The sequence below is a fragment of the Stegostoma tigrinum genome, chromosome 25 (genome assembly GCF_030684315.1).
Source record: "Stegostoma tigrinum isolate sSteTig4 chromosome 25, sSteTig4.hap1, whole genome shotgun sequence".
Classification (NCBI taxonomy): domain Eukaryota; kingdom Metazoa; phylum Chordata; class Chondrichthyes; order Orectolobiformes; family Stegostomatidae; genus Stegostoma; species Stegostoma tigrinum.
The window spans coordinates 20,958,060-20,971,456 of NC_081378.1; the positions used below are offsets into that span (position 1 = coordinate 20,958,060).

General features: G+C 45.2%; 1 protein-coding gene across 1 annotated transcript; it reads left to right on the forward strand.

The window, feature by feature from the left end:
- Positions 1 to 2,442: 2,442 nt before the first annotated feature.
- LOC125463283 (C-type lectin Cal-like) lies at positions 2,443 to 13,132 on the forward strand. Its single transcript, XM_059654788.1, has 6 exons — positions 2,443 to 2,539; positions 2,619 to 2,701; positions 4,451 to 4,602; positions 10,842 to 10,982; positions 11,066 to 11,174; positions 12,911 to 13,132. The coding sequence occupies exons 2-6, from the start codon at positions 2,647 to 2,649 to the stop codon at positions 12,997 to 12,999; spliced, it is 546 nt and encodes a 181-aa protein (XP_059510771.1). The 5' UTR covers positions 2,443 to 2,539; positions 2,619 to 2,646; the 3' UTR covers positions 13,000 to 13,132.
- Positions 13,133 to 13,397: the final 265 nt, after the last annotated feature.

Here is a 13,397-nt window from a genome sequence, read left to right on the forward strand (position 1 = left end):
TCCATGCCCGAACCACCGCAGACGTTTTGCCCTTGCTCCTTCTATTCATACTCACAGCAACAATAGAGACCCTCTCGTCCTCACTCACCAGCAGCCTCCACATACAAAGAACCACAGGCTGCCATTTCTGTCTCCTCCAGCAGAATGGCACCACCAGACACATATTGCCCTCCCTTGCCTTATCAACACTTCGCAGTGACCATTCCCTCTGCAACAGCCTGGTCCATTCCTCCTCCATTCCCATCATTTCTCACACACCCCTCAATGAAACCTTTCCTTACAATTGGAGAAGGTGCCATTCTTGCTCTTTCCCTCCTATCCCATCACTATGCAAGGCCCCAGACACACCTTCCAAGTGAAGCAGCAATTTACCTGAACTTCACTCAATCTAATCGACTGTGTTCACTTCCGCAAATCCTCCTTTATCAGGATCTGTCCTGAAATTGGTCAGACAAAGCACATCACCAGACAGGGTAATAAAATGTGAGGCTGGATGAACACAGCAGGCCAAGCAGCATCTCAGGAGCACAAAAGCTGACGTTTCGGGCCTAGACCCTTCATCAGAGAGGGGGATGGGGGGAGGGAACTAGAATAAATAGGGAGAGAGGGGGAGGCGGACCGAAGATGGAGAGTAAAGAAGATAGGTGGAGAGAGTGTAGGTGGGGAGGTAGGGAGGGGATAGGTCAGTCCAGGGAAGACGGACAGGTCAAGGAGGTGGGATGAGGTTAGTAGGTAGATGGGGGTGCGGCTTGGGGTGGGAGGAAGGGATGGGTGAGAGGAAGAACCGGTTAGGGAGGCAGAGACAGGTTGGACTGGTTTTGGGATGCAGTGGGTGGGGGGGAAGAGCTGGGCTGGTTGTGTGGTGCAGTGGGGGGAGGGGATGAACTGGGCTGGTTTAGGGATGCAGTAGGGGAAGGGGAGATTTTGAAACTGGTGAAGTCCACATTGATACCATATGGCTGCAGGGTTCCCAGGCGGAATATGAGTTGCTGTTCCTGCAACCTTCATTGTGGCAGTGCAGGAGGCCCATGATGGACATGTCATCAAGAGAATGGGAGGGGGAGTGGAAATGGTTTGCGACTGGGAGGGGCAGTTGTTTGTTGCGAACTGAGCGGAGGTGTTCTGCAAAGCGGTCCCCAAGCCTCCGCTTGGTTTCCCCAATGTAGAGGAAGCCGCACCGGGTACAGTGGATGCAGTATACCACATTGGCAGATGTGCAGGTGAACCTCTGCTTGATGTGGAATGTCATCTTGGGGCCTGGGATGGGGTTGAGGGAGGAGGTGTGGGGACAAGTGTAGCATTTCCTGCGGTTGCAGGGAAAGGTGCCGGGAGTGGTGGGGTTGGAGGGCAGTGTGGAGCGAACAAGGGAGTCACGGAGAGAGTGGTCTCTCCGGAAAGCAGACAGGGGAGGGGATGGAAAAATGTCTTGGGTGGTGGGGTCGGATTGTAAATGGCGGAAGTGTCGGAGGATAATGCGTTGTATCCGGAGGTTGGTAGGGTGGTGTGTGAGAACGAGGGGGATCCTCTTGGGGCGGTTGTGGTGGGGGCGGGGTGTGAGGGATGTGTCGCGGGAAATGCGGGAGACGCGGTCAAGGGCGTTCTCGATCACCGTGGGGGGAAAGTTGCGGTCCTTAAAGAACTTGGACATCTGAGATGTGCGGGAGTGGAATGTCTTATCATGGGAGCAGATGCGGCGGAGGCGGAGGAATTGGGAATAGGGGATGGAATTTTTGCAGGAGGGTGGGTGGGAGGAGGTGTATTCTAGGTAGCTGTGGGAGTCGGTGCGGGTCTTGTGGGGATGTCTGTACAGATCAAACAGTAAGGGAAGTGCTCTACTAGAAAGTTCCATTGAGACAGGGAGATGAACAAGATCCCACATTCACAAGTTTCATTATCTCCCTGCCCCTCATTCTCACTCCTGAACAAGCAGCAATCGTGTTGCTTTTTGAAAGCTACCAGTGATTCTGAATAGACCCTGTTCTTTGTGAACAGGCTCAATCTCACTGCTGCCATTGCATGAAGGAAACCTTCCAACGGGGAGAGGCATGGGGGACAGCTGCAGTGCAGATCTGGTAAATCAATCTTTTCAAGCAGATCAAATGGGAAAATGCTTCACATATCTGAGAATTTCATTCATTTATTTTGATGTATTTAATGTAATATAATGGAATGAACATTGTAAATATTCTCATTGATATCACTCATTAACCTCTGATCTGAGAAATACATTCACTCCCAGCCTGATTACACGTGTCAGGGACCGTGAGTACAGTTTCATCTCTCACTGAGCCCTTCCAATGCCACGTTGTACGATTTAATGTGTTACTTCAGGAACATTCTCATGGTTTCCAATCCTTTCTGCGCTGAGTGGTCAGTCTCTGATTGGTCAGCAGGAATTTGGACGACATTAATTCTCAAAACTATTGGATCTGTTCCTTCCTTCCTCGTCGTCTGCTGTATATATATTTACAGTAAGACTTAACACCTCATCACATCAGATAACAGGGAGACAGACAGACAAGCAAACGGAGCGATTGGGGTAATTATAGGAGCAGGAGAGGCCCACCTTAACTGTGAAAAATTGACACTGACGGTGAATTGTTTCTGTTGTGTTTCAGGTGAGGGGAAAGGAACTTCACTGCGGACATGATGCTGCTGCTGGGACTGGTGCTGAGTACATTGATCGTCAGTGACATTGCAGGTAGGGTCAACCTAACATAGTGCATGAGGAACAGGTTCGTGCTGTGAGCTGAGCGAATAATGGATCTCCTGTTGTGTGAATTAGAGGAAACGGACAGAGGTGGCACCCGAAAAATCTCCTCAAATGAGCGATGACCTAACCATTGACACGTTTGATATTCTGGACATTCCCCATTCACTCTCTGCCACCTCCTCATATGGGCACAGCTTCCTGCACCATCCCATCTGACTTACTGCCCCTCTCCCTCCTGCCTGTCTGTGCCCAGGGCAGATGGAAATGCCCAGACCAGCTGTGTCTCTTAGTCTGAATCCACATTCCAACGCTCATCACGGCCTCCTGCTCGTTCTCCTGGAAATAATTTCCCACTAAGTACAAACCTCTCTCCTGCTCACTGCTTAAATGCTTTAATCGCCTCTCACTGATTAATCGCTTTCTATTCTCACTCATACTGACCCACTTAATCTTATCCCATTCTCACATTTACTCCTGAAATGTATCCCACCCAGTTAGCTACTCCTGTACTACTCCCTGTGTCATTTAATATCCAAATCAATCTAATCTCGGTATCCTGCTCACTCCCCGTGCTCATTAATATTCACCCAGTCCATCCTATTCTCCCCATCATTCCCAATTCACTCCGATTTTTAAGACAATCTCCCATTCCCTTATAGTCTAAGTGAAATTGTCGGCACTCAGTTTTATGGTTCAGGACTTCCCCCGACTCCTATATTGTAGGGAGAGCACTGTCTGAGGATATAGAGAATGAGGGCTCATAAATATCTCTTTGTGGCAAAGTGTCAAGTGTTTGAAGAACAGACCACGGTCTTGCAAACCCTTCAAATTTGGAACGGTGATGGGAATGAATGTGGTAGTAGAAATACAAGATAATAATGTGAACAGTGTGGAGGTCTGAGAGGTGGAAGATGAGGTAACGGGGAAGTCTGACATGATACTTGGAAGGAACAGAAGAAACTCAGGAAGTGTGTGAAATGGGACAGTTGAAAGGATTGCCAATCACGGTGGAGTGCGCTCTCATTCATGGGAAGAAACAGGAGAGATATCAAAAATCTGGTATCATCAGTGACATCATCAGAACAGCACAGACTGAGAAACTGCATGGAACAGCCGCCTTACATAATATGACATGGCAATAAGTGTAATGAAGGCATGTGTGGGAGCTGGGGCATTTCTCCAGTTCAGCCATTGACAGCACAGGCTCAGAAATAGAAATATTGAGTCAGGGAGAGCCTGAAATTAACTATGAAATCAAAAGAAGGGTGAAAATTTGGAGTGAACTTGATCACATTTTAGGTGAATTTCTAAAATATAAGCTCATCATTCACAAGTCCATTGAGGAATTCATGAGAAATGACCTCCTCCAGAGTACTGAGACTGTGCGAGTTGCCCTTATATCGTGTGCTGGAGGCAGATTATAGAGACCCTTTGAGGGGAAAGTAGGCCAGTAGAAGGGAATGAAGTGATCTGATGGTAATAAATGGAGGAACTGACCAGAAAAAGCGGACACTCCTGTGGGAAGTAAACATTGTCATTGATTATTTGGGCAAAACAGCATATCTCTGAGCTGTACATTCTCTATATTTCCACGTAAGGAAACATAGAGTGAGTGAAAAAGGTTATTGCAGTCAGGTGAAAAGTCCCACATTGAGGCAAACTCCATCTGTTTATAGCCTTTTGAAACGGAAATAAACTGTGAATGATGTGATTATTGTAGCTTGTTTTAATCTGCAGTTTATCATCTGCCTATGCAGAATTCAACACATTTGGATTGGAGCGATGAGAAACATAATCCACTGGGCAATGGGGATTGTTCTGGTGGCATTGCTTATTTTGGTTATTGCTACAAGTTTGTTTCTGAGAAAAAGACTTGGATTGAGGCTGAGGTAAGTGTTTGGAATCTCTCTTGTAAGTTATTAGGATCTGTTGCTCAGTGTTTCTGAAATGACTGAACACAGAATGAAAGAAGCTTCCTGTCCATAGCCGGACATTTCTGAAGCCATGTGTGACGCCACCTGGGGGTGAAGCCCATAATATTCTAAATTAAATAGTGGCGGAAATGAGTTGTAACATTGAATCTGCTAGACATATGGGATCCCTTAACAAAATCATTTTGCAATAACTAAAAAATATTTAATATGAATCAAATTTTAAAAGCCCAGATATGATTAAAAATCAACAGCCAATCAGTTGTGCATTCAGGTCTTTTCAAAATCCGTCAACACATTCCTCGTACTTGGTTTGGCTTGTTAACTGGGAATTTATATCAAGTGGCTTCCTCAGGTCTCGTTCACTTGTTCCATCATATCTGCGTTCTCAATTAATATTCTAATTTCCAGTTGGCCTCTAGTTTTCACATATCCTACACATAATACATTCACCATCTTTGGTTTTTACTCACACTCGGAACAGACTGGACTTATTAGAAACAATCAACATGGGTTTGTGCAGGAGAGGTCATGTCTCTCAATGGTGATTGTGTTTATTGAGCAATTGACCGAGACGATTGATCAGGGTGGAGCAGTGGACATTGTCTCCTTGGATATTTCTGAAGCATTTGACAAAATCCCTTCACGGGAGGTTGGGTTCCAGAATATTAAATCACTTGGAATTCACAATGTGCTGGTAAGTTGGATATAGAATTGGCTTGGCCGCAGAAGGTAAGGTGTAGTGGTGGAGGGGCGTTTTGCAAGGATTAGTACTGAGCCCTCTGTTGTGTTGTTATATAGACAAATTCCATGTATTATTTGGGATGAACATGTTGGTGATCTGATTGGGAAACTTGCAGATGACACAAAACTTGTTGGCATTGTGGATAGTGAGAAAGGCTGTCCAAGAGTACAGCACAATAAAGATCAGTTGGAAATATGGGCAGAGAAATGACGTAAGGTGTGTAATCTGGACAAGTGAGGTGATGCATTTTTGGAGGCCAAATGTAAGAGGTAAGTATACAGTACATGGCATGTCCATTATAAATATTGACATACAGAAGAATCTTGGGGTGCATGTCCAGGGTTCACTGAACATGGCAACACGTTTCCGGTCACAATTCTGTGGGAAGGGCATTGGTAAACTTAACTGGGTGCAGGAAGGATTTACTAGGATGACTGGAGGGTTTGAGTTACAGCAAAGGTTTAATAGACTGGCGCTTTCATTCTTGGAACATCATCGGCTGAGGCATGACTGCATAGTGGTTTATCAAATCACGAGGGGCATGGATAGGGTGAATAGCCAAGCTCTTTATCCTCAGGGTGGGGTGTCCAAAACTAGCTTGCAAAGGTTTAAGGCGAGAGGTGAAAGATGAAAAAAGGACCTGAGGGGTAATTTTCTTTTCACAGAAGAGGATGGTGCGTGTGTGGAATGAGCTGCCATAGGAAGCGGTGGATGTGGGTACAATTACAACTTCTTAAAGGCATCTGGATGGATATATGAATTGGGAGGGTCCAGAGGAATATGCTGACAAATGGGACTGGGTCTGATTGGGATGTCTGATCACCATGGACAAGTTGGACTGAAGCGTCTGTTCCCGTGCCTTATGACTCGATGACAAACATTAATTTGGCCATTTTTGACATAGTGCGGCTGGTTCTGGTTGCCATACCACAGGAAGCTTGGCGAGGCTCTGGAAAGACTGTAAAAGAAGTTTATCAGGATGTTGCTGCAGTGGAGTGTATCAGCTATAAGGAGAGACTAGACAAACTTGGATTGTTTTCACGAGAACATCGGGAGCTCAGAGGCAACCTCAGACACATACAAGAGAGGCATGGATATGATGGTTAGTCGGAATCTTTCTCTGAGTGAAAATGTCAAACGCTAGGTGGCAGAGGTTGAAGGTGATGGGGAAAAGTTTAAAGGACATCTATGAGGCAGGTTTTTTTTAAACAGAAGCCAAATGACAGCTGGATCACAATGTCAGGGAAAGTAATGGTTGAAGATACATGTTCAAGCTATTTAGACAGACACGTAAACTGTCAAGGAATTGAGTGAAACTGTCCAAATGCAGGTATTACTTTCATCACAGGAATGGCGGGCTGAAGGACTGTTTGCTGTGCTATACTGTTCTGTTCTATGTTTGGATTTGCATTCAACTGCTGTACCTCCACTTGGAACTCGAGAATATAAGTGGGGATGATTTAGGAAAAGCCTTAGTGGTTAGGATTTCCATGATATTTCACCTTGTGCATTATTTTTGGAAATGTTGCTAAGATGTTGGATATAAGCAAGGCATTTGATAAGGTTCCCCATGGTAGGCTCATTCAGAAGGTCAGGAGGAATGGGATACAGGGGAACTTAGCTGTCTGGATACAGAATTGGCTGGCCAACAGAAGACAGCGAGTGGTAGTAGAAGGAAAATATTCTGCCTGGAAGTCAGTGGTGAGTGATGTTCCACATGGCTCTGTCCTTGGGCCTCTACTGTTTGTAATTTTTATTAATGACTTGGACGAGGGAATTGAAGGATGGGTCGGCACGTTTGCAGACGACACGAAGGTTGGAGGTGTCATTGACAGTATAGATGGCTGTTGTAGGCTGCAGCGGGACATTGACAGGATGCAGAGATGGGCTGAGAGGTGGCAGATGGAGTTCAGCCCGGATAAATGCGAGGTGATGCATTTTGAAAGGTCGAATTTGAAAGCTGAGTACAGGATTAAGGATAGGATTCTTGACAGTGTGGAGGAACAGAGGGATCTTGGTGTGCAGATACATAGATCCCTTAAAATGGCCACCCAAGTGGACAGGGTTGTTAAGAAAGCATATGGTGTTTTGGCTTTCATTAGCAGGGGGATTGAGTTTAAGAGTCGTGAGATCTTGTTGCAGCTCTATAAAACTTTGGTTAGACCGCACTTGGAATACTGCGTCCAGTTCTGGTCACCCTATTATAGGAAAGAGGTGGATGCTTTGGAGAGGGTTCAGTGGAGGTTTACCAGAATGCTGCCTGGACTGGAGGGCTTATCTTATGAAGAGAGGTTGACTGAGCTCGGACTTTTTTCATTGGAGAAAAGGAGGAGGAGAGGGGACCTAATTGAGGTATACAAGATAATGAGAGGCATAGATAGAGTTGATAGCCAGGGACTATTTCCCAGGGCAGAAATGGCTAACACGAGGGGTCATAGTTTTAAGCTGGTTGGAGGAAAATATAGAGGGGATGTCAGAGGCGGGTTCTTTACACGGAGTTGTGAGAGCTTGGAATGCGTTGCCAGCAGCAGTTGTGGAAGCAAGGTCATTGGGGATATTTAAGAGACTGCTGGACATGCATATGGTCACGGAAATTTGAGGGTGCATACATGAGGATCAATGGTTGGCACAACATCGTGGACTGAAGGGCCTGTTCTGTGCTGTACTGTTCTATGTTCTATGATCTATAATCATGATCTGAAATAGTAAATCTGCATACATGCATTGCATTTCCTGTCCACAATTGAGTCTAATTTTATCATAGTAAATACTCCAGTGCAGATTTTTTAAAAAATGCCTGTAGTTACTTTTCCCTGGATAATTAAAAAAATATACAATTCACCGCAAGAGATATCTTAGGGCTCAGTTTTGAACTCTCATAAATCATTGTGCATTGCATCAATGGGGAGGGGGTGTGACCTTATTTTCCTCCTTAGTCTCAGTCATTGAATGCACCCGTTCTGGTTGATATCCCTGTCCTTTCTGTGGTGAAAGCTCACTGATACACCAAACCTGCACTCCAGCACTTGGTTTCAGCACAACCACAGCTATCAGTGATACCTAAGATCACCATGCTCGTCTTACTTTGGGATTGAGCACACTCCACTTCCATTACTGTCTGTCTCCCATGTTCCGCATCTTTTCTCATTAGCCTTCAAACTACTTCAGTGACCCTCACATGATTCTGAGTGACTGATTGATAGACTAGCAACATGCCCTTCTCCTGTTATTGGACAGAATTGAATGTTAACATTTTGAACTTGTCAATTGCAGCATTTTTAAAACTGTGTGTAGCTGAAGGTTACATTCTCCACAATGCAGGGTACGAGTACAAATTAAACACAATAATTAATCATGGATTCCAATGCAAAGACGTTATTCTCAGGGATAAATTTCCTTCTAATTTGCACATTCGTTTCAATCTGCACTCTCCCTTCTCAAGCTGAATCTTACGTTTGTTGACTAAGAGTCTGTTTCAATGAGTTTCACAGAGGGTTTCTCTCATTAAAGCTGAGTGAGATCTGTTGTCCTGGGGCAGAAAAGGGAAATTTGGCACCACCCCTTTGCAGACAGGGACCTGGAGATCCTGGTGGTGGGATGGTGTAGCGTTGGTAAGTCAACTACCCCCAGCACTGGCAGTGGAAGCTATGATACCAGACCTTCTCAGCATACTCCAATGTTGGCAATAAGGTCAGGAACTCCCTGTCATCTGCAGGAATGCCCAGCAATGTCTCCGACAGAGGACAATGGTCTTCTACACACTGCCAAGGTAAGTGCCACTGTCTTCTCTCCAATACCTCACACTCATTCTCCACCCTGTACCCAGGTCCCACCAAGGCTCATACTCTCACTCTCAGTCACGTAATATTTTCCCGCAATCACTGTTACCTACCCCATCCCCGACACCATTGGCCCTGCAATCCCCAGGTGCTACAAACTCACTCGCTCAGGGAACCTACGTACTTGCACCAAAAGTAGCAGCTGTGCCACTCACTTCCATCTCCCTTAATTCCTGATGTTCTCTCATCACAGAACGCAACAGCTCACAGTAAATCAGAGAGAATCAGGGCGGCTGATGGCATGCCCAATATCCCACTTCTGAGCTTCCTGACTCTTACTGCCCCATGCAGCTAATTGGCCATGTCCAAGCTCCTGGCCTGGTGCTGGAGGCTGCCCTTGCCTTACTGTGAATGGCCTATTCCTGCCTCTTGTCTCTGTTTCCATGTTTCCATCTGAGTTGCCCTTAGAGGATGATCACTCAGACTGAGAGCCAACAGACTGAAGATGCAGCCTGGTGCAGTCCAGCAGCTGGTGTGTGTCCCTGAGCACACAATGTCTTTGGTGCAGCATCGCAGTGAAATTTACTAATGTGCTGCCAAGGTGCAGAGGTGAAAGGCAGAAACACAATGCATGTGGATTGGAGATGTACCATGAAGGATTTTAGAGGCTGGCACATGTCAGATGCCAGTATCTGTGCACATGGGGAGCATGTGGCAGGGTGCCCATGGAGTATGCCAGGAGATATTTGAGCCGGGTGTCCATCGTGAAGGTCTTAGTGGAGCCAGCAGTGAGTTGAAGTTGTCTGGTAGTTGCTCTCCATTCTCTGAATTTTCAGCATCTCGTTCGCTCCTGGCAGGTAGTAGGAGGAAAGGTGCATATAAGTGAGGCAAGATGTGCAGTTCACAAAGATTATTCCGTCTTAACAGGCAACTTACCACCACCTAGTGACAACCTCACCTCGTTGCCAAGGAAGTTGTTCAAATTTGCAGAGATTTGTTCCTGATGTTGAGATAGGACTCACATCATTCTGCCACATCTCTCACCATACCCCACGTTGTTCAGACCCTGACAAGATTCCGCCCATCTCCATCACCCATTGTTTGTACATTTGAACTGGACCCATTCATTGTGTAACTCCTCAATCCCTATAGCGACAAGTTGTGAAATTCTTCAGTTCCTATCAAGTCGCATGATGTTCTCCGAAGACTATCTGTGATGAACAAGCTATCTGTTTGCTGCGGGCTCTCACTATGAGAAATTTGTTGCCGTCGATGTTTTCGCTGCACAGTCACATGGACACAGTAACTATCCACATCTGTATTGAAAGCTGTGTACAGACAAACCTTGGAGAGAACAGGAAACACTCTGTAACGTTTGAATACAGTCACAGTTCAATGTCAGCTGTCGCACAGAAGCTCGTGACATTTCAATCGATGGTTTGAAGCCGCAATGAGACTGCTGTGAAATAATGAGCCTCAGTGCGGCACTGTACGCTGAAACTTGGAGTCAGCCCATAACAGGTCCTTGCAAACATGCAACAAGAGTTTGTCGTTTTATTGGCTATATTCTGCAAAATAAGAGTTTCTACATTGAACCTAGTCAATTGTCTTGTTCGAATATTTCATGTAAACATGTGACAAGTGACAAATTGCCTTTATAATTTAATCTCAAGATGCATTGCCGAGACTTGGCTCCAGGGGGCCATCTTGCTTCCGTGCACTGGGTGGATCAGTATATCCTTCTTGCAGAAATGATACATCAATCCCAAAACGGTTATCCTCCAACTTGGATCGGTTCGAATGACGTCCATAAGGTAATGTTGCCTGAGTTATTGCAGCACATTATTTCGGGTGAGAAAATTACATATTTTTAAATGATCCGATTGTACTTCACCAGGAGGGGACTTTCCTCTGGAGTGATGGATCGACAGGAGATTTTTTGCTTTGGGCTAAAGGTGAACCCAATGATTACAACGCACAGGAAGACTGTGTGCACACTTTCAAAAGTAAGTCCATGTATTTCTTTGTGATAGGAAGGGTGCCCCTCAGGAAATGTTTCCCGGTAAATAATTGATTGGAATAGATATCGACAGGGCTTTACCTCCAGCTCCTTTGGCAGCCACCTTGCGGGTAAAAGTTAAAAGTGATGGGTCCTGAGATGTCAAGAAATGAGCAATTTTTAAAAAAGTTTTCTGCTTCTGCTCAATTGTCCGTCTCTGTGGGACCCACAATGACATGATCATTGAACTGGTGCACACTCACTGAGCTGATCATGACACCACACAGGCTGCAGCTCAGGACAGGATCAACCATCTGAGATCCAGCCCTCATTTTCCAAATGCACCAAACATCCCTGCCCCTTTCTACAGAATTTGTCTCCTTTATTTAGAACTACATAATCCAAATAGATTGTTCTAAACTGAAATCCCACTGACTATTCCAGTTGTCTGATGCCTGTTCCATAGGGACGGAGACTGTTTATCCCTGTGGAGAATCTGTGCTGTCCACATGCAAAACAGACACGGAATTCAGTCCAGAGTAAACTCAGGAAGTCTCACAGGTTATTTACAAACTATACTGCTTGTCATCTTTCGTTCTTACCTATCCTGGTATGTCTGCTTTACTTTGGTGATCAACTACAGGATACACCCAATTGCCCTTTGTTGAAGCAAGGTACTCTACAAATTGCAGCAAAAGTAGGATGATTTCACAGCTTGACCTTGTACTTACAATCACAAGTGACCCAGATAACATGGACTGTCCAACATCAGGCTGTAGCATGTGATCAGCTGCTGGGCCTCAGCCTGCCCCAGCTGGTGATCAGACAACCCCCTATTCCTGAGCTAGGTCGCTGTCACCCTGGGGCACATCTCCTTATATACGCGGTGTTCTTGTAACCAGCCCATGTGATCAAACCTTGGCGATGTCCTGTCTTCAGTGATTGATCAGTTTGACCATCGGCAAACATCAAAACTATGCCATCAAACACAGTAGTTCATCTTCCACTCACTGACATAAATGCTTGTTTTCTCAGCAAAAAGGTTTAGCTTTCAGTTTTAATGAACCTTGACCTCAAGCCAGTCTGTTCAGGCTGTCCTTTGAAGCTATTTCCTTGCTGTGTTTCTGTGGTTTAATGAACTGTATGACATTTACAAAGCATGACTCCATGGCTTATTGACAAACAGTCCTCACACATCTTGTTCACTGTGAAATAACTGCACACAGGTCAAATCCCATAATCAAGTCACACATTCTTTACAGGTGTATAGTTCTTGACACTGATCCAGCTCCCTCAGGGCCAGCTCTGAGTGAACAGGATGGCTGACACTCCTGTTCTTACCTGTGTGCCAGGGCTCCCTGATTGAATTAAAAAAAACAGCCCCAGTCAGTGAACTCTTATTCTATGAGGGCCCATTGGCTGACCTCGTTACCATCAGTACAAACTGTGTCTGTATGAAATCAGAACATCAGCCAGATACAAGATCACCCTTACAATATTTAAGCCAAACATTCATCCCTTCAGAGAACAGTGGAAACATTATCCATCCAATTGATCCTTCAATAGAGAAACATCATATGTTTTTTTTCATTGTGCCTGATCCAGTAAATTTAAGATTACAACCAATATCCTGAATAAAGCAATGGGGAAATAGACAAAGTCCTTGATGTCTGCAAACACAGAGAATAAACCAATCAAACAAATAGTTGTCCAATTTACTGAACTCTTCTATCTTTCTTGCAGTGAATTCACTTTTTTGGAATGATGCGGCTTGCAATTTACAAATATCTTTCCTTTGCTCCTACAAACTGCCATGTCCCTGCTCACCCTGAAAGAATCTATTGCTGCTCCATGGATCATGTCTGGGGGTCGATCTCGTGCTTCAATTTGCTTGTAGTTGTAGTCACAGCCAATGATGACTGTACTGCCCTCGTTTCTCGGCCGTGAATAAAAATTGCATCATGAGTTGTGTTTGTTACTGTGAGTCTTGTTTTTAGCAGCCTTTCTGTCCCAGTGATGCGCTCTACCCATGTGCGCTTTCAATGCTATCCTGAGGAGGAGATTGCACAACAGGAATATGGATGTTTTTATCATCCAATTCTGCAATGTGAGCATTACTGCAAGGTCCAATTCTATTCCTCTTTGGGAAGGTGATGGTGGTGAAATTCCTTCTTGAATCTGTGCACTGTGACTGCCATAGGTACACCCTGTTGTGATAGGGAGGGTGTTC

Excerpts from the sequence above, each read along its gene's own strand:
- LOC125463283 (XM_059654788.1), top strand. The coding sequence starts at position 2,647 with ATGATGCTGCTGCTGGGACTGGTGCTGAGTACATTGATCGTCAGTGAC. Across the intron at positions 2,702-4,450 it reads GATCGTCAGTGACATTGCAG|TTTATCATCTGCCTATGCAG; the intron begins GTAGGGTCAACC and ends TTTAATCTGCAG. Across the intron at positions 10,983-11,065 it reads GTTCGAATGACGTCCATAAG|GAGGGGACTTTCCTCTGGAG; the intron begins GTAATGTTGCCT and ends GTACTTCACCAG.